Source organism: Anomaloglossus baeobatrachus, chromosome 9, assembly GCF_048569485.1.
Source record: "Anomaloglossus baeobatrachus isolate aAnoBae1 chromosome 9, aAnoBae1.hap1, whole genome shotgun sequence".
Classification (NCBI taxonomy): Eukaryota; Metazoa; Chordata; class Amphibia; order Anura; family Aromobatidae; genus Anomaloglossus; species Anomaloglossus baeobatrachus.
In genome coordinates this window covers 116,686,385-116,704,928 of record NC_134361.1, presented here as the reverse complement: position 1 = coordinate 116,704,928, position 18,544 = coordinate 116,686,385, and the positions used below count along the sequence as shown (strand labels likewise).

Genomic DNA, 18,544 nt, shown 5'->3' with positions numbered 1-18,544 from the left:
CCCACTGTAGCCCCGCCTCGCTGTTTCTCCCTTCTACTATTCATTACAGAGCCGAGCGCGCACCTACTCCTGTGACTGCTGCTGAGGTATGAATCACCCCCTGCAGCAGAGCCCCCCCCCCCTGCACCAGAGCCGACCCCCCCCAGTCCCGGAGCCTGCGTTTGTCTGCAGCTGTTCTCTCTGATTCCCCGTGTGCGGCTTCTCACTGCTGCAGACACGCGGGGAGTCAGGAAGCTGAGGAGACCGTGCAATCAGCACTTATCTCCTGCAGATAGCACTGGCAATAACCTATGCAGAGTGGCATCTGCAGGCTTCTATTAGCTTACCGATCAGTGGTCTCCTGCCTGTGGAGCAGAGCTGCTGGGTCCTAGCTTCCCAACAGCTTCAGCTCTGCTTTATCCTGGCTCCTCTACCAGTTAAAGGGAACATGTCAGCAGAAATTTCACAATAAAAATAAAAGATTCCCCTCTGCAGCTCCTGGGCTGCATTCTGGAAAGGTTCCTGTTGTTATTGTGCCCCCTTTGAGACCTACAAAAATACTTTATGAAGTCTTACCTTTTTGTATGCAAATGTGTTTTTATGGTCACGGGGGCGGGCTGTCTGGCGTCCGTTATTCCCCCTCCTGCCGCTTTACGCAGTCCCCCATTGCTCATTTACATACACAAGGACGCCTTCCTCATGTAACTGTCCTCCCGAAGATTTGCGCATGTGAACGCTTTTTCAGGTGATTGCGCAGGCACGAGATTATGGGCGGCGCTGTGATTGTCATCAGCAGCGTTAACCAAGTACCCGCCCATAATCTCGTGCCCGCACTTTTCCCTCTGACTCCACCGTTATGCGCAAGTGCTGGCCATATGAACCATGTTACCTATTACTGCTTGCACGAGATTATGGGCGGGTACTTGGATGACTTTGCTGATGACAATCACAGCGCCGCCCATAATCTCGCGCCCATGGTAATAGGTAACGTGGTTCATATGGACAGTGCTTGCGCATAACGGTGGAGGCAGAGTGAGAAGCGCGGGCACGAGATTATGGGCAGGTACTTGGATGACGCTGCTGATGACAATCACAGCGCTGCCCATAATCTCGCGCCCATGATAATAGGTAACGTGGTTCATATGGCCAGTGCTTGCGCATAACGGTGGAGGCAGAGTGAGAAGCGCGGGCACGAGATTATGGGCAGGTACTTGGATGACTCTGCTGATGACAATCACAGCGCCGCCCATAATCTCGCGCCCATGGTAATAGGTAACGTGGTTCATATGGACAGTGCTTGCGCATAACGGTGGAGGCAGAGTGAGAAGCGCGGGCACGAGATTATGGGTGGGTACTTGGATGACGCTGCTGATGACAATCACAGCGCCGCCCATAATCTCGCGCCCATGATAATAGGTAACGTGGTTCATATGGCCAGTGCTTGCACATAACGGTGGAGGCAGAGTGAGAAGCGCGGGCACGAGATTATGGGCAGGTACTTGGATGACGCTGCTGATGACAATCACAGCGCCGCCCATAATCTCGCGCCTGCGCAATCACCTCAAAAGCGTTCACACTTTGCACAGTGCTTACTCCCGCGAGAGTGGCACTGGGCATGCACAAAACTTCGGGAGGACAGTTACATGAGGAAGGCGTCCTCATGTATGGAAATGAGCAATGGGGGACGGCGTACAGCGGCAGGAGGGGGAATAACGGACGCCAGACAGCCCGCCCCCGTGACCATAAAAACAGATTTGCATACAAAAAGGTAAGACTTCATAAAGTATTATTTTAGGTCTCAAAGGGGGCACAATAGCAACAGGAACCTTTCCAGAATTCATCCCAGGAGCTGCAGAGGGGAATCTTTTATTTTTTTTGCTAAATTTCTGGTGACAGGTTCCCTTTAAAGGGAACCTATCAGGTGCAATCTGCACTCAGAGCCAGGAGCAGTTCTGGGTGTATATTGCTAATCCCTCCCTAACTGTCCCTGTATACACCAGCATAGATAAAGGCATCTATAGAAAAAGTATTTTTAAAGAGCTTATATCTTATGCTAATTAGCGCGGGGACTAGTCCCAAGGGCGTTACTTCACTTGGCTAGTCGGCTCATATAGCGTGTTAGTACTCACACAGGGGCGTAATAACATGCTAACATGCTATGCGAGCCGACTAGCCAAGTGAAGTAACGCCCTTGTGACTAGTCCCCGCGCTCATTAGCATAAGATATAAGATCTTTAAAAATATTTGTTCTTGATCTCTTTATCTATGCTAGTGTATACAGGGACGGTTAGGCAGGGATTAGCAATATACACCCAGAACTGCTCCTGGCTCTGAGTGCATATTGCACCTGACAGGTTCACTTTAAAGGGAACCTGTCACCAGATTTGGGGTCTATAAGCTGCGGCCACCACCAGCGGGATCTTATGTACACATTCTAACATGCTGCATACCTCCCAACCGTCCCGGATACAGCGGGACTTTCACGCTTTACGTTGTTTGTCCCGTTGCCACGGGCGGGACGGCCGGCTCCCGGGCTCCGCCCACCCACTCTCTCTCCGCCTCCCTGCTTTTCCCTCCTACCATCCTAGTAGACGTGGCATAGAGAGGAGCGCTGCCTGTGCTGCTGCTGGTACAGTAAACTAATCTCCCCAGCGCTGATTTCCCTCCCTCCCCCCTCACCCCCTGCCGCCTGTCTGTGCGGGCGCCCCCCTGCCGCCTGTCTGTGCGGGCGCCCCCCTGCCGCCTGTCTGTGCGGGCGCCCCCCCTGCCGCCTGTCTGTGCGGGCGCCCCCCTGCCGCCTGTCTGTGCGGGCGCCCCCCTGCCGCCTGTCTGTGCGGGCGCCCCCCCTGCCGCCTGTCTGTGCGGGCGCCCCCCCTGCCGCCTGTCTGTGCGGGCGCCCCCCCCGCCGCCTGTCTGTGCGGGCGCCCCCCTGCCGCCTGTCTGTGCGGGCGCCCCCCTGCCGCCTGTCTGTGCGGGCGCCCCCCCCGCCGCCTGTCTGTGCGGGCGCCCCCCTGCCGCCTGTCTGTGCGGGCGCCCCCCTGCCGCCTGTCTGTGCGGGCGCCCCCCCCGCCGCCTGTCTGTGCGGGCGCCCCCCCCGCCGCCTGTCTGTGCGGGCGCCCCCCCCGCCGCCTGTCTGTGCGGGCGCCCCCCCGCCGCCTGTCTGTGCGGGCGCCCCCCCGCCGCCTGTCTGTGCGGGCGCCCCCCCCGCCGCCTGTCTGTGCGGGCGCCCCCCTGCCGCCTGTCTGTGCGGGCGCCCCCCCCGCCGCCTGTCTGTGCGGGCGCCCCCCTGCCGCCTGTCTGTGCGGGCGCCCCCCTGCCGCCTGTCTGTGCGGGCGCCCCCCTGCCGCCTGTCTGTGCGGGCGCCCCCCCCGCCGCCTGTCTGTGCGGGCGCCCCCCCCGCCGCCTGTCTGTGCGGGCGCCCCCCCCGCCGCCTGTCTGTGCGGGCGCCCCCCCCGCCGCCTGTCTGTGCGGGCGCCCCCCCTGCCGCCTGTCTGTGCGGGCGCCCCCCTGCCGCCTGTCTGTGCGGGCGCCCCCCCCGCCGCCTGTCTGTGCGGGCGCCCCCCCCGCCGCCTGTCTGTGCGGGCGCCCCCCCCGCCGCCTGTCTGTGCGGGCGCCCCCCCCGCCGCCTGTCTGTGCGGGCGCCCCCCTGCCGCCTGTCTGTGCGGGCGCCCCCCCTGCCGCCTGTCTGTGCGGGCGCCCCCCCTGCCGCCTGTCTGTGCGGGCGCCCCCCTGCCGCCTGTCTGTGCGGGCGGCCCGCCGCCTCATTGTGCGGGCGGCCGGCCGCCTCTCTCTGCGGGCGGCTGGCCGCCTCTCTGTGCGGGCGGCCCGCCGCCTGTCTGTGAAGGCGGCCGGCCGCCTGTCTGTGAAGGCGACCGGCCGCCTCACTGTGGCTGCCTGCGTGTCCGTGCTGGAGGCCCGCCGGCTGCCTGCGTGTCCGTGCTGGAGGCCCGCCGGCTGCCTGCGTGTCCGTGCTGGAGGCCCGCCGGCTGCCTGCGTGTCCGTGCTGGAGGCCCGCCGGCTGCCTGCGTGTCCGTGCTGGAGGCCCGCTGGCTGCCTGCGTGTCCGTGCTGGAGGCCCGCCGGCTGCCTGCGTGTTTGTGCTGAATGGGTGTGGATGGGGAGTGGATATGGGCGTGACTGTGAAATGGGTGTGGTTAGGGGGCGTGGCCTAAAAATTTGCCGCGGCGCGCTACGCGCGCCGCAAACTTTGTCCCTCTTTTCCTTCTTTAAAAGTTGGGAGGTATGGTTATAGTAAATCACTAATTATACGTTTTTATTGTGTCTTCACTTCTCAGGGGTCACAAGAGGCTTTGGGAGGCAGCAACGAGACAAATGTCTTGTCATCCTTATGTTTTATGTAAAGTAGCAGTGAATCCAGCTCACCATGTCTGTATCCACTCATTGTTCAGAGCCCGGACAAAGGCCCTGCCACGGCCTGATAATCGAACAAGTCGAACAGGAAAGTCCAGAGAGGACGGAGCATTGCCCCCCCCTCCCCCCCCCGGGGCATTTGCGGAGGCCTACATGACCCCTGATTGGTGGGGAGGTCAGGGTGTCATGGGTGGGGGGAGGGGGAGCGAGCCCGTTTGAAAGGATTGGATGGGCAAAGGGGAGGAGCGGCACTTTCCCGCTCCCCTGGCTGAAGGAATAGTCGCAGCCACCTCACCTGCGGCAATGGAGTCCGTGGAAAATATCCTGGAGCGGCTGCGAGCGGCGGCTGGCGTCCATCCTCCAGGCTGGCTGCAGGCGTCTGTGCAGGGACTCATCGGAGGGAGTCGGGAGGCGGTGGGGGCTCCCCCCCCACGTGAGCGGCGCCTCCGGAGATCCAGACCGCCGGAGCGGTTATCACCTGAGGTGACTCCCCGGGCCCAGCGACGCATGAGAAGCCCCTCCGGGGACCCTCCAGGCCGGGCGCCATGTGCCAAAAAGTCCAGCAGGCCCCGGTCTGGGAGGAATTCAAGAGTGCGGCCGGGTCCAGCGGTGGAGAGCAGGCCTCTGCTGGAGTTGGGGGCGGGGCCTGCTCCCACTGTGTCAACGGTGGATGTCGGAGCTGCGGCGGGGAGCTCTGGTGATGTGCCGGCCGAGCGCCCTGAGCCCTGTCTGCGGTGGAGGTCGGATGAGGGGGCGGGCCCTAGCGGAGGGGGCGGATCGAGCCGGCTGGGATCTGTAGTGCACCGGGCCTGGCGTGCAGGGCCCTCATCAGCAGAGGCCCCGAATGCCGGGGGGGCCCCGTGGAGTGGGATGTGGGAGCTGCGTCGGCAGGATCCAGAGGACCGCAGACAGCCCCCTGTGGCAGCCGGCTGGGGGGGGCGGACATCAGCCACAGGATCAGCTCCTGGAGGGATCTTCCGGCCCTGCAGCAGCAGGGGCCAACGGCGGCGATGCGGAGGTGCGGAGCCGGGAGTCTACTGAGCAGCCGGAGGGACATCGGGAGTCTGGTAGTCCGGCTGACGGGGCCGCTACCCTCGTGCAGCCCGGTGAGTATGGTTCTATGTCTTGTCTGTCTGCCCAGTATTGTCAGGTACAGAACGCAAGGGGGGATGTAGGTCACCCAGGGTTTAGGCAGGGGATACCCACGGGGGGTGGAGGAGATGTGTCAGGAGGGGGGGATGTAGTAGAGCTTATAGGTTGTGTGCGTACGTTGCTGGAGCGGATTGGGGGGGCACGGGAACACTCAGGGCCAGTGGGGGCTTGGATTAATCCGCCTCCCTTGGGCATTAGTGAAACGCCGGTGGCGGGTATTGCTTCCCCGGTGTCGGTGTCGGTTCAGACGGAAAAGAATAAGGAGGACAGGCTTCATTTGGATGATCGGGCGCGGGGCGAGGTTTTCGTCTGCTTTGAGGGTCCCTTGGGTTCCCATCTTAAGACAGAGGTGAAGGAGAAGATATGGAAGGATGAATACGTAGAGATCTTCTCCCTGCTGCCGTTGGCAAAATTTAATTTGGACAAAGGTAAAAAGGATGAGAGCAAGAAAGAAGAGGAGAAGAAGCGGCGATGGCGCTTGATCCCTCAGACGTTCACTAATTGGTTGCAGGCTTTTGCTATTTTGGCGAGTGTGATAGGCGAGAAGGCGCCGGAGAACTGTTCACATTTGTTTTGCTATATGGACTCTATTGGTGAGGCGTACAGGGTGTATGGGGGACAGACTTGGCTTAGGTATGACGAACAGTTTCGTCAGCGGAAGGCTGTGCGACCTTCTATTAGATGGGACCAAAAGGACATAGGGTTGTGGTTACGGGTTATGGCGCCGTCGAGATATGGCCAGCCCTTTCAGGGCGGGGCCGGGTCTGCCGGCCAGTCCGGAACGCAGGGTGCCGGTAGTCAGCAAGGTCAAGGGGGTTCGCAAAAGCCCGGCGTGTGTTGGCAATTCAATGAGGGGCAATGCAAGTTCGGGGCCACCTGCCGTTTTAAGCACCTCTGTACCCATTGTAATGGGACATCACATGGAGCGGCAAAGTGCTTTAAGAAAGGCAAATCTAAGCCCGGCACCACTCATACCCAAGGGTCTGACGCCGGTGAGCTTAGCCGCGATGCTTCCGTACCTAAGTAGGTACCCTGATAGGGAAAAAGCTGAAGTTTTGCGGTTGGGATTTGGGGAGGGTTTCAGAATTCCGGCTCCCACTTTTAATGTGCCGGCGGCGACGAAAAACCTTTTGTCAGCTTACCAGCATTCGGGGGTTGTGGCCGAAAAATTAGGCAAGGAAGTGGCTTTGGGTAGGATGGCGGGGCCGTTCCAGGCCCCCCCTTTTCCTGATCTAGTAGTCTCGCCGTTGGGGGTGGTGCCAAAAAAGGAGCCGGGAAAATTCCGGCTGATTCACCATCTGTCTTACCCGAGAGGTAGGTCGGTAAATGACGGGATACCGGCTGAACTGTGTTCGGTGGTTTATACATCATTTGATGAGGCCACAAGCTGGGTAAAAAAATGTGGAAAGGGAGCACTTATGGCTAAGACGGATATTGAATCAGCTTTTCGGCTTTTGCCAGTGCATGCAGATTGTGTCCGGTTGTTGGGTTGCTTTTGGGAGGGGGCGTATTTTGTAGATCGCTGTTTGCCCATGGGGTGCTCAATCTCATGCGCATTTTTCGAAACGTTTAGTTGCTTTTTGGAGTGGGTTGTTCGGGACGTTTCAGGCTTGTCAGCATTGGTACATTACCTCGATGATTTTTTGTGTGTAGGTCCTGCCGAGTCGGCTCAGTGTGCCGGGATTTTGGCAACGATGGAGTGGGTTGCGGACCGATTTGGGGTCCCCCTGGCGCCTGACAAAACGGTGGGACCAACTACTAGTTTAAGTTTTCTGGGCATTGTAATCGATTCAGTGGCCTGGGAAGTCCGGCTTCCTGAGGACAAGGTTGCGGCCATGAGGGACGAGGTGGCAAGGGCGCGGCGGGTGAAGAAACTGCAATTAAGGGAAGTGCAGTCCCTACTGGGAAAACTTAACTTTGCTTGTAGGGTGATGCCAATGGGCCGGATTTTTTCGCGACAACTGGCCAGGGCTACGGCGGGGGTGCTTGCTCCGCACCATTACGTTCGGTTGTCAGCAGACCACAAAGCGGACTTAGCAGTTTGGGGACAGTTTTTGGAACACTACAACGGTCGTTCCCTGATAATGGAGGATGCAGTGGACAATTTTGACTTGGAGCTGTTTACGGATGCGGCGGGCAGTTCAGGTTTCGGTGCTTTCTTCCAGGGTCAGTGGTGTGTGGGTCGGTGGCCGGACAACTGGACGGCTGAAGGCCTGACAAAGAACGTGGCGCTGTTGGAAATTTTTCCAATAATGGTGGCACTTCATCTTTGGAGAGGCCAGTTGGCAAACAAGAAGATTCGTTTTAACTGTGACAACATGGGGGTGGTGCTGGCGATTAATCAGTTTTCGGCGTCCTCTCCTCCGGTCGTTCGGGTGTTACGGGAATTGGTGTTGGTTTGTCTGCAAATGAACGCATGTATTACGGCGACTCATGTGCCAGGTGTTCAGAACCTAATAGCTGATTCCCTCTCTCGTTTTCAGTGGGATCGGTTCCGGGTTTGCGCACCAGAGGCAGAGTCCAGCGGGTTGGAGTGCCCAGCACACCTTTGGAACGTGGTCTTCGGGCAGCGGGACCACTAATTCGGGCGTCCTTGTCGGGTAACACGTGGACAGCATATCAGGCAGCATGGGGGCTGTGGGAGCAATGGTTGCAAGGCGGGGATTTTTCTGAAGAGGATCAGTTGGGTATATTGTTGGAAAAGTTGGGGGAAGCGGCAGTAGCAGGGTGGTCGGTTGCGAAGGCAAATCGTTTCATGGCGGGGTTAGCATTTGGTTTTCGGTTACGAGGGTTACGAGATTTAACTAAGTGTTTTTTGGTTGTCCAGGCGTTGAAGGGTTTTCGAAGAGGACGAAAGCTATTGGATGGTAGACGACCAGTGTCATTTGGATTATTGGAACGGCTGGGTGGGGTGTTGGGGGAGGTCTGTACATCTCCGTTCGAGGAACATTTGTTTAGGTTAGCGTTTTCCTTGGCGTTTTTTGGAGCCCTGCGGGTGGGGGAATTGGTATCTCCCAGTAAGGTGGCACCCGGGGGTTTGAGTCGTGGTGACATTTTGGCGGTGGATAGGGGAATTGAATTTTGGATCAGAAAATCTAAAACTGATCAACGGGGGGCAGGGAACCGAGTGTGTTTGGGAGCGGTTAGGGGATCGGATATGTGCCCGTTGAGGTGTTTCAAGAATTTTGAACAGATTCGTAAAAAGGGGGACGGCCCGCTGTTATGTCATGACGACGGGTCTTTCTTATCACGATATCAGTTTGTGAGTGTTTTCAGGGCGTGTTTGAAGTCGTTGGGGTTAGATCCTAAGTCTTTCGGATCGCATTCTTTTCGCATAGGGGCGGCAACAGAAGCATCCAGGTGCGGTTTGTCTGAAGACACGGTTAAACAGATTGGTAGGTGGAAGTCGGGGCGTTTTAAGTTATACGTCCGCCCCCAGGCGATGGTCGGAAACTGAGTGGGGACTCTTACGGTGAATGGGGGGGGGGGCGGCCGGGGTGTGGGTGTTTCGTTTGAGGGTCTCAGGCGCTAAAATGGTTGTTTGTTTGTGCTTTTGTATTGCAGAAACACCCCTTCCCTCCCCCCCGCTGGTCTGGATCTTGGGCCATTCTTACGTGTATTGGGGAGCCCGGCGAGCGGATGCGAGAAGGAACGGGAGACAGTTAGGCTTCGCCAGGGACGTGGCTCTAGTACGATGGCTCGGGGTTCGGGGGTTAGGGTGGAGCAGGGTGTTACAAGAGGTGCATAAATATGCCCGTTTGGACAGGCCTCCTGACGTGTTGGTCTTACACGTTGGGGGGAATGATCTAGGGGAAAGGCCTTTCAGAATCCTAATAAAAGACATCAAGCACGACTTGTTGCGGCTATGGGTGTCTTTTCCGGGGATTACGGTAGTTTGGTCGGAGATGGTGGCGAGAAGGAGTTGGCGGAAGGCGCGGTCTGTTGAGAGGCTGAACAAGGCGCGGGCGAAGGTTAATAGGGCGATTTCAAAGTTTGTTAGTCGGAATGGGGGTGTTTGTATCCGGCATGTGGAGTTGGAAAGGACGGAGGAGGAATTTTGGTTGGCGGACGGGGTACACTTAAATGCGGTAGGGATCGATTTGTGGACCCTCGGCTTGCAGGGAGGTATTGAACGGGCCCTGAGGTTGAGGGGGGTCTCAGGCACTTGAAGGTTATCAAGGTGCCTTCGTTGTGGCGTGTTATTGGTGGGTCCTTGAAGTTGGTTTAAAATTGTTCGGGGAATCCATACGGGTGTGGATCCCCTCATTGGCATAATTGCTGGTCACCTGGTGATTTGGAGGGGAATCCCGACGGGGATATCGGGGCCCCTGTGGGTGTGTTGGGGTTAATGAAGGATTAACCCTTACAGTTTGGTGCGCCTGAGCCAGTGTGGGTAACGGCTGGGAGCAAGTTGGTTTTATGGTTCGGTTTATGGGGATCACCAGGGTTGTAGCTTCAAGGACCTTACCATATTGCAATTTTATTGGTTATGTATTTATGTTAATAAAATGGCTGCTATGGCCAGAATTATCCAAAGATATTCGGTGTCTGTCTAGTCATTTTAGATAAGAATGGGAATGGGGGAAGGAGACGGGAGGTAGACCGGAGTCAGCAATTCCAGGGTCAAGCTCCAATGAACAATTTCTTCTTTATTTCTTGAGGATTTCAAGTACACGGGACATCAAAACTTCCACAAGGAAACCGCTATAATGTATGCATCAAAACGCATTTCTGTTGTGTTTCCACCCTGAAGCTGGACTTTCCTGCTTTCCTTGCCCTTAGGTTTTACATTACAGGTCATTACAGCTCAAGACTTGAAAATAAGGGTTATCCTCACGTTAAAAAGAGGAACCCAGGACAATTATCTAATTAGACTTTTTAATCAAAACACCATAGATAATAATTGTACACAAATACGAGTTCAAAGTTTTTAGTGTTAAAATATAGATATTTAACCGCTTCAGCCACGAGCAATTTTCCATCTTTCATTTTCGTGTTTTTCTCCCCATTATCCAAGAGCCATGACTTTTTTATTTTTCAATATTGCTATATGTGGCTTATTTTTTGCAGGAAAAGGTGTACTTTTGAATGAAACCATTAGTTTTACCATATATTGTACTGGAAAATGGGGAAAAAAATAACGAATGTGGAGAAATAGTGAAAAAAATAAAATGTTTACGTCGATGTGCTGTTTTGTTTGCCTTAGGCCCCTTTCACACGTCAGTGATTCTGGTACGTTTGTGCTTTTTTTTAAACGTACCAGAATCACTGACATACGCAGACCCATTATAATGAATGGGTCTGCTCACACATCAGTGATTTTTCACTGCACGTGTCTCCGTGCGACGTACCCGCGTGTGCGTGATTGCCGCACGGAGACATGTCCATTTTTTTCTGGCATCACTGATGTCCCACGGACCACGCAGTGGTGTGGTCCGTGAAACACGTGCCAGAAAAAAACGTGCTTTTAAAATAAAAAACATTTTTACTCACCCGGCGTCCAGCGATGTCCTCTGCAGCCCGTGCAGCCTGCTGCTTCTAAGCCGGCTCATTACTGTCATTATTCATGATGCGCGACACAGCCGACCTGGAAGCAGCTGCTGCGGGGGTCAGCGCCGGCCGGATGCTGCACCGCGGCAGCGATCAGCACCATGGACAGCGGGAGCGGGCGCAGGTGAGTTGATTACTAAGTGCAATCACGGGCCACGGAGAACGGAGCCCGGATTGCACTTAGACAACCCACGTGTGCCGTGATTCACGGCACACGCAGGGACATGTGCGTGTTTTACACACCAGTGAAAAACGTCAGTGAAAAAATTTTGCTTTTTGTAATTTTTCCTCACCGTGCCGTTTACCAATCAGATTACCGTAATTGTTTTTAAATTTTGATATATTGTGAATTTCTGAATGCAGCAATACCAAATATGTGTAGTTTTTTAATTTTTTTAACCGTTTTATATTTAGTGGGGGTGATTTGAACTTTTAGGTTTTTTTATTTTATAATATTTTTTAAAACTTTTTTCTACAGTTTTTATTTTACTAGTCTCCCTTGGGGACTTTATCACTGCCTGTGCATTTCTGCTGATCAGAGCAGCAACGCTCTGGTCAGCAAAAATGCTCATCTCCTGTGAGTGTCGGCGCTCTGTTGGCTTTCACAGAAAGTGAGTCATGTCAACATCAGGAGCCATCAGCTGACCCCGAGCTACCATGACAACACATTTGCACCCCGTGATCATGTCAAGGGGCCGCTGATGGCAGTAGGGAACTGCGCAATCTCCACTGTTGCCCTTTACATTGTTGTGCCAGTATTTGACAGTGCAATCTAAGGGGTTGACAGACACCAGTGGATCTCCGATCCAAGTGTGCCTGTTAGCCACACATGTCTGCTGATCAGATCAGAAGACATGTGCGGGGAATACAGAGAAGTTGCGGCCAGAACCCGTGGTAACTAAACGGAGGCAACCAAGGACGTACCAGTACTTGTTGGTTGAAAAGGGGTTAATGTAATTAATCCTATCTTATTTGATGACTATGTTTGGCTGGTAATAGGTCGAGCGAAAAAGTCCTTTAAAAATCGGATTGCCTCTGTCTTTGAAAAGATGACAATATTTTTTTACAAAAATATTTAATATTTATTAACAAAATAATATTTAAATAAAATAAATAAGTATAAAATTTGCAACTTGGGTCGTTCAATATTTACAAAATTCGCTACATTCACCAGTGTTAATTTCCCTGGGGCTCATCCTCTGCTGTGAAGCCCTCGTTATCATATGACGCAGATCCGTTATCTTCAGAGTTGGTCTGGGGCCGCACGTCTGTCTGGTTATTAGACCCCTGCATCTTCTGTGTGATTTCTTCTGTGGATCCAGAGAATCCCCCATTAATGAGACCCTTTTTGTGCTTCGTCTGAACTTGGTCTAATATTTGTAAAACCTGAAAAATATAATAATTTCTGTTAGGAAATGCGTTTTCTGATGTTACTATATACTGACATGTTTTTCACACTTTTCTTCCCAGAAGTATTGTTATAGGTATTTAGATGACTTTGCTGCCATAAATCATTAACCCTATCAATACAGTGGAGTTTAGGGACGAGAGCTGGTAATATAATCGCAGCCGTCACATATTTTAGAAAATCCTTGTATTCGGGATCTGTAATTGTATAACTGATACTGGTCCAGGATTGATAGAAAGTTCTGGTGGGCTGTGGCCTGGGGGAATATCATTTTCTTTATTATAACATTTTGGGCTTTATCAATCAGACTGGAATAACTGCAAAAAAGTGTAAATAACAATAATAATCCAATACTAGTATCCCAGCATTACCTGTGACTTGGGCACGATGCCGACTCTGAAGAATGCGATGTTACCAGCGTCTATCTTTGTGCAATCTACCACAGTAGAAGCGATATTTTCGGGGGACGCCCCATCACACAGAACGCCATCAACCTGAGAGGAAACATAGAGGCTTTTACCTATTGTCTTTACCTTGTAACTATACCTGGCTAAATATCCATCATCCATGCTACCTTGTCTCCTAATTTTGCATAGACTTGGTTGTGATGAGTAGTGTCGGCTTCTCCAGAAGGATTGGCGGACGTCACTGCAATGGGGCCGACCTGCAGGACGAAGACACCGGAAGATTCATTTGGCTGCAGATATTACTTTTTATGAAAACGTTTTGTAAGTATGGATTATACTTTTCTGTAATCTGTGAAGAAACATATTATCTGACTACAGTTTGGGAAAACGGATGAAGTCGCCTTTTCTGTTACCATATCAATGAGGTGAGTGGTCACTGAGCAGTCGGGGATCCGGATAGCAATGCTCTGAGGGGTTCCTATGTATTTTGCGGAGTCACGAGCTCCTAAAACATCCAGCCATGGTCCTATGAGAGAAATACATGTATTAACACTTTAGGCAGATCCTGGTGTGACACAGAAATAAGGGACATGATGGAATTGTTGTATGTGAGGGCGTGACTTATATCTATGGCATTGGGGTCTGGAGGAGATGACAGTTTCTTGTGGCCGTATATACAGTAGGTTCTCACCTCTTGGGATCACAAGACTGATGGACGAGGGCCAAGCCGCCTCCATGAAGTCCCAGAGCAGAGGACTGAGCAGATGTTTGGCCGGTTCCAGTTGCTGTAGGCTTGATATCCACAGAGACATCGGCCGATCCTGAGCCTGACGCTTTGTCCTGAAAAAGGGAAAGTAAAGCTCATTAGAGAATTGTCTATTGGAGTTTACAATATATAGACAATATATACTGTATACAATATATAGAAATAACTTTCCTTTATATCACATTTATTTTACTGTAAAAAAATAATAAAAAAAGTCTTATTCTTCTATTTAGATTTTCTATTGTTACTTTATTTAGGCAGATAATAGATTAGAATAACCCGGCCCGTGCTCTTCCTTTCCATGTATTCCTGCCATATTCTTAAGGGCAGACATTGAGAGTCCGCACGTCACAGAGTCCTCACTATGAGGATCTATAGGTCACTGTGTCACACACAACCCCGCAGGTAATATACAATGTATTTGTCTGCAGCGTCCGCCATCTATAATAATGAGATTTTCAGAAAACCATCAGTCGCTGTGTTGTGGCTGAACCTACTTGTACGCCCGCTCCACTGCCTCCGGGTGATTGCAGGCGGCCACCAGTACGTACACCGTGTCGGTAGGGACGCCACATATCCCGCCATTTTTCATGATTTCTAAAAAAGCAAGAACATGAAAATCACATTTATGTAAGTCTTTTAATAAACTTTTCTTAGTTCTATACAAAGAAAACGTCTTAGGCTATGTGCGCACAGTGCGTTTTTCGCGGCGTTTTTGCGCATTTTTCGGGTGCGTTTTTGGCCTCAAAACTGCATGACTTTGCTTCCCCAGCAAATTCTATGAGTTTTCATTTTTGCTGTCCGCACACAACTGTTTTTTTAAGCTGCGTTTTTGAGCTTGAAAAAAAAAATGGACATGTCAATTCGTTCCTGCGTTTTTCTGCGTCTTCCACCCATGCAATGCATTGGAAAAACGCAGCAAAACGCAGAGGTCAAAAACGCAGCAAAACGCAGCCAAAAACGCTAATGCGTTTTTTCGACGCAGGTGCGTTTATGTGCGTTTTTAGCGGCCAAAAACGCACAAAAACGCAGCGTCAAAAAAACGCAGCGTGCGCACATAGCCTTACAAGGGTTACTATCATCTTTCTCTTATCTCTTACCTGCAATCTTTTGGACTGAGCTGGTCCTTGTAGAAATCAGGTGAGGACATGTTGATCTGTCATTGGTAAAACCACTAATTTTGATAATGGGGCTGCCAACTGGGATCAGGGGAGTCTCAAAAGTGGTATTGTGAAGAGTGGAAAGAAATAAGTAGAATCCAGCAAGGCCAAATATAATAGTAACAGCGATATCATAGCCTTGAGGGAGCACATTGAGAGCATCAAGAAGAAAGCTGATTAAGATAAGCTGGAAGGTGAGAGTGTACACAAACCAGGCTTTAGACAGGAAAAGTGTGCTGAGAACAAGAAAACTATTAAAGAGAAGGAAACATATAATTCCTACGGCCGTGTTGAAGCCTCTGCTTGTGTCATAGACCCCACTATACCGGGAAATCCCCCAGATCACCCACATCACCCCATACAGAATAAAGGCACTGCTTTCTAGTGTCTTACCTCGGGAGAAAGCTACAGACCCACAGATGAGATTATAAAGTCCTCCAGCCACCACAACCCACGGCAAGACAACCGTAACCAAAGGTTCACCCGGGCTCCCCGACATAGTCATGGCAAAGGCAGCCAAAATATTGCATGCGTGGGCGAGGATTTCTGCATCGCCATACTTGGAATAACCAAGGTAGGGCTCATTTATATCTTTATCTTGACGGAGCTTGAACATGTTATTGCTGAGGAATAGTTTCCTGATAATGCCCTCACCTGTTGGGATCGTTGTAGAAGACTTTGCATTATATAAAGTGATGAGAACTGTAATGGCTGAAACTATATATATTGCGATATTAACTCCTTGGGGTCCACCATGAAAAAATCCTTGTGGGTTAGAAGCTAATGCAATGCAGTAGGCGACATAAAACAATAGATATATTGCTTCTATAGGACTCTGAATACTTGTAAACAGAGTGAGGACAAAAAATAGTATGGAGAAAACCACCAAGAATGGAAGGGGGTAATGTAACTGACTTGTGTTTAGGAACTGATACAGTAGAGAATAGCCTTCAGCAAATCTCAAGATGGAAAAAAAGGCAAAATGTGTAGCCTCTAGCATGTGATAATGACGGTATGAAAAGATACAGATAACGGTCTGGTAGACCGCCGCCGTCCACAGCCAGGCTACCTGACCAACGAAAAGACTACTGGTTATTCCCAGGAGCCGGCAGCCAAACACACTAGAGGCCGCCATGTTAAGAATGAGGCCCGCAGCTATGAATGCTGCCTTACTGGAGCCATCAGATCCTGGCTCATTGCTTTTATTAGTTATGTCTGTTCCTGGTAACATAACCTGCCCTTTGGTGATGCTATGGAGCGTCCGGCCACCGGAGAAGTATATCCCAAGGAGCACAACTATAAGATAATTACATGCAACTGCCGAGGAGCCGACTCTACTATCATAGAAGAGAACGATTTCATGAATGCTGGAAAGAGAAAGAGCCACAGACATCAAAGCAAGAAGAGTTTCCTTCTGAAGGATCCCCACCACCCCAATAATGAGCAGCCCCAGGAAGAAGGCGACTAAGCCAGGAACTAGGGCATTTCTCATGTCAGAGACGCTGATGACGTTGGTTCCCCTCAGGATCAGGTTGACGCCATATCCACTCCACAGAGCTGACACCGTCCAGTAAAATGAGACCCACAGCGAAACATTTCCTCGTATTTTCCGGATTCCTAATATGTAAATGACAATGAAAATATAAAATAGGCAATATTTTTAGATTCAATATTTCCAATAATTCAGTAATTTTTTAATATTAAGATCAGATACATTTTATAGGGTAATATAATTACTGCCTAAACTCCCCATCATTCCGGCTCCGCCAATACTCTGCCTTCTCGAGTTTGCCTCCGCAGCCTGATGATTTGTAGGACATGAACGGCTGCGCGACCAAATGTCCCTGTGCAGCGAATCAACAGGCTGCCGAGGGGATCAACAATGTGGGGGCGATTAATGGCTTTTTATAAGGTTGATTGGAATTTATTGCTGGATAATGGGATTCTGCCACCAGGTTACTACAACTCAATCTGAGAACAGCATGATATAGAGACAGAAACCCTGACTCCAGTCCTGGGTACTGAGCTGCTTGCCATAGTTTTGGTAAAATCATAGTTTTATCAGCAGGAAATTCTAAATACAGGAATAGTAAATCTGTTGCCATGTAGTCCTCTATATTTAGAGGCACTGTATAATCCCACCATACCACTGATTGGCAGCTTTCTGCCTATGCACAGTGTACACAGAAAGCTGCCAATCAGTGGTGTGTTCAGGATTCTACAGAGCTCAGCATTCAGAGAACTGGTAGACCTGCAGCAGATAAAACTGTGATTTTATCAAAACTGCAGGAAGCAGCCCAGTAAGTGACTCATTGCTGGAATTAGGGTCTCTGCTCCTACATCATGCTGCTCTCAGAGGAGAGATTCACGTTTATGCAGTGTTTTACAATGGTATTAGTACATTATTGTTATTTAGAATGACTTTACCACGTTTCTAATGAAGAGCATTTTATTTTTCTATGTATGTAAAGTGTTTCTATATAATATCAGGCCATCTTGCGGTCATTCTTCCATTTCTGAGCCGCTCATTACATTGCACAGTGATGCATACTGTACACTAACACATCCCATCCCATATTGTGGCACATTATAAGCTGATCTCTCCTTCTACCCTGAAATTCCCCCAAACACTAGAAAAGTCTCAGCACAAATTAGTAGAGCGTTTCCCTGTCCTGTATCTGGTGATCCGGACTGTGCCAGAACATTGCACATATGGGAAGTATGGAAAGGACAGAATCACGGGAGCTGAGCCCGGGATCGGATGTGATTACAGATCTGGAAAAGCCCCAGATACTGAATATATCGTATAGATTTGTCACAGAATCACTATAGAGGCATTGCAGTGTTACCATTATGTTATGTTATAATGATGTCCTATGTAATAATTATCTCCAGCCGTCTCCTTCCTATAACAGCCCTATGTTCAGATAATCATTCATTACCGGTCTGAACTGTAACACTGATTATTTCTAAGCAAATGATTCTAAGCTTTTAGTCAATGTTTACCTAATAGTTTCTATTTTATCTATTTACAGACATGATGCATTCATCTGTTCAGCAAATATACAGGAGGATGATCCAGACCCATCGCCAGCAGCGCCGCTCACCGACCGCTGCAGAAGTCAGCGCTGCCAGAAATCCCTTTATACAACATATTCTGTCAGTAGATCCATACCTGAATATCCTAAAATAGCTGCCGATATCAGGAGGAGGACGCCCAGGGCAGTTGTGGGTATAAGAGGAGCAGACGCTCCAATACTGTAATATTGTATTGAGAGAAGTAAACTCCCTAAAACAGGAGAATAAAAACATAAAAACATATAATATAGTTATAGCCCTATAGTAACTTTTATTACTATGGATATATACAGTGAGGGAACAAGGCAGCTCAGTGTCCCGTACCTGCAGTAACAGCCAGCACCCCAATGCTGAGATACAGCGATTCTCCTCTGCTCTCAGCTTCATTCATAGCGGCCGCAGATTCTGATGTCACTGAGATTCCTGAAGAGCCGGTCTCTGAGCCTTTATACTGAGGACATCTCCACCCACAACCAGTCCACGTCACACACCCACATTTCCTCTCATCACACAGCTCTGCTATCCATCTCCCGAGGCTACAAGGAAAGATACAGGTTTATCCAGCTCCGATACTATGTGCCGGCTCCGTGCAGTCATCAGCAATAACAGTGACGTCACCATTACACATCTAATTACCTGCCATAACTAGGATAACACTGTGCTCTCTATATACA

General features: G+C 50.9%; 1 protein-coding gene across 1 annotated transcript; it reads right to left on the bottom strand.

Annotated features, from left to right (window-relative positions):
* Window positions 1-12,184: 12,184 nt before the first annotated feature.
* On the bottom strand, window positions 12,185-18,276 carry LOC142250557 (uncharacterized). The gene is made up of 9 exons (XM_075322736.1): window positions 18,195-18,276; window positions 17,968-18,081; window positions 14,733-16,409; window positions 14,130-14,229; window positions 13,558-13,706; window positions 13,280-13,392; window positions 13,034-13,123; window positions 12,831-12,953; window positions 12,185-12,437 (listed from the first exon to the last, which is right to left on the bottom strand). The coding sequence occupies exons 1-9, from the start codon at window positions 18,259-18,261 to the stop codon at window positions 12,228-12,230; spliced, it is 2,643 nt and encodes an 880-aa protein (XP_075178851.1). The 5' UTR covers window positions 18,262-18,276; the 3' UTR covers window positions 12,185-12,227.
* Window positions 18,277-18,544: the final 268 nt, after the last annotated feature.

Coding starts and splice junctions, on each gene's coding strand:
- LOC142250557 (XM_075322736.1), bottom strand. CDS start 18,261: ATGAATGAAGCTGAGAGCAGAGGAGAATCGCTGTATCTCAGCATTGGG. Junction 18,082..18,194: donor GGTGCTGGCTGTTACTGCAG/GTACGGGACACT, acceptor CTCCTGTTTTAG/GGAGTTTACTTCTCTCAATA. Junction 13,707..14,129: donor GCAGTGGAGCGGGCGTACAA/GTAGGTTCAGCC, acceptor TCCCTTTTTCAG/GACAAAGCGTCAGGCTCAGG.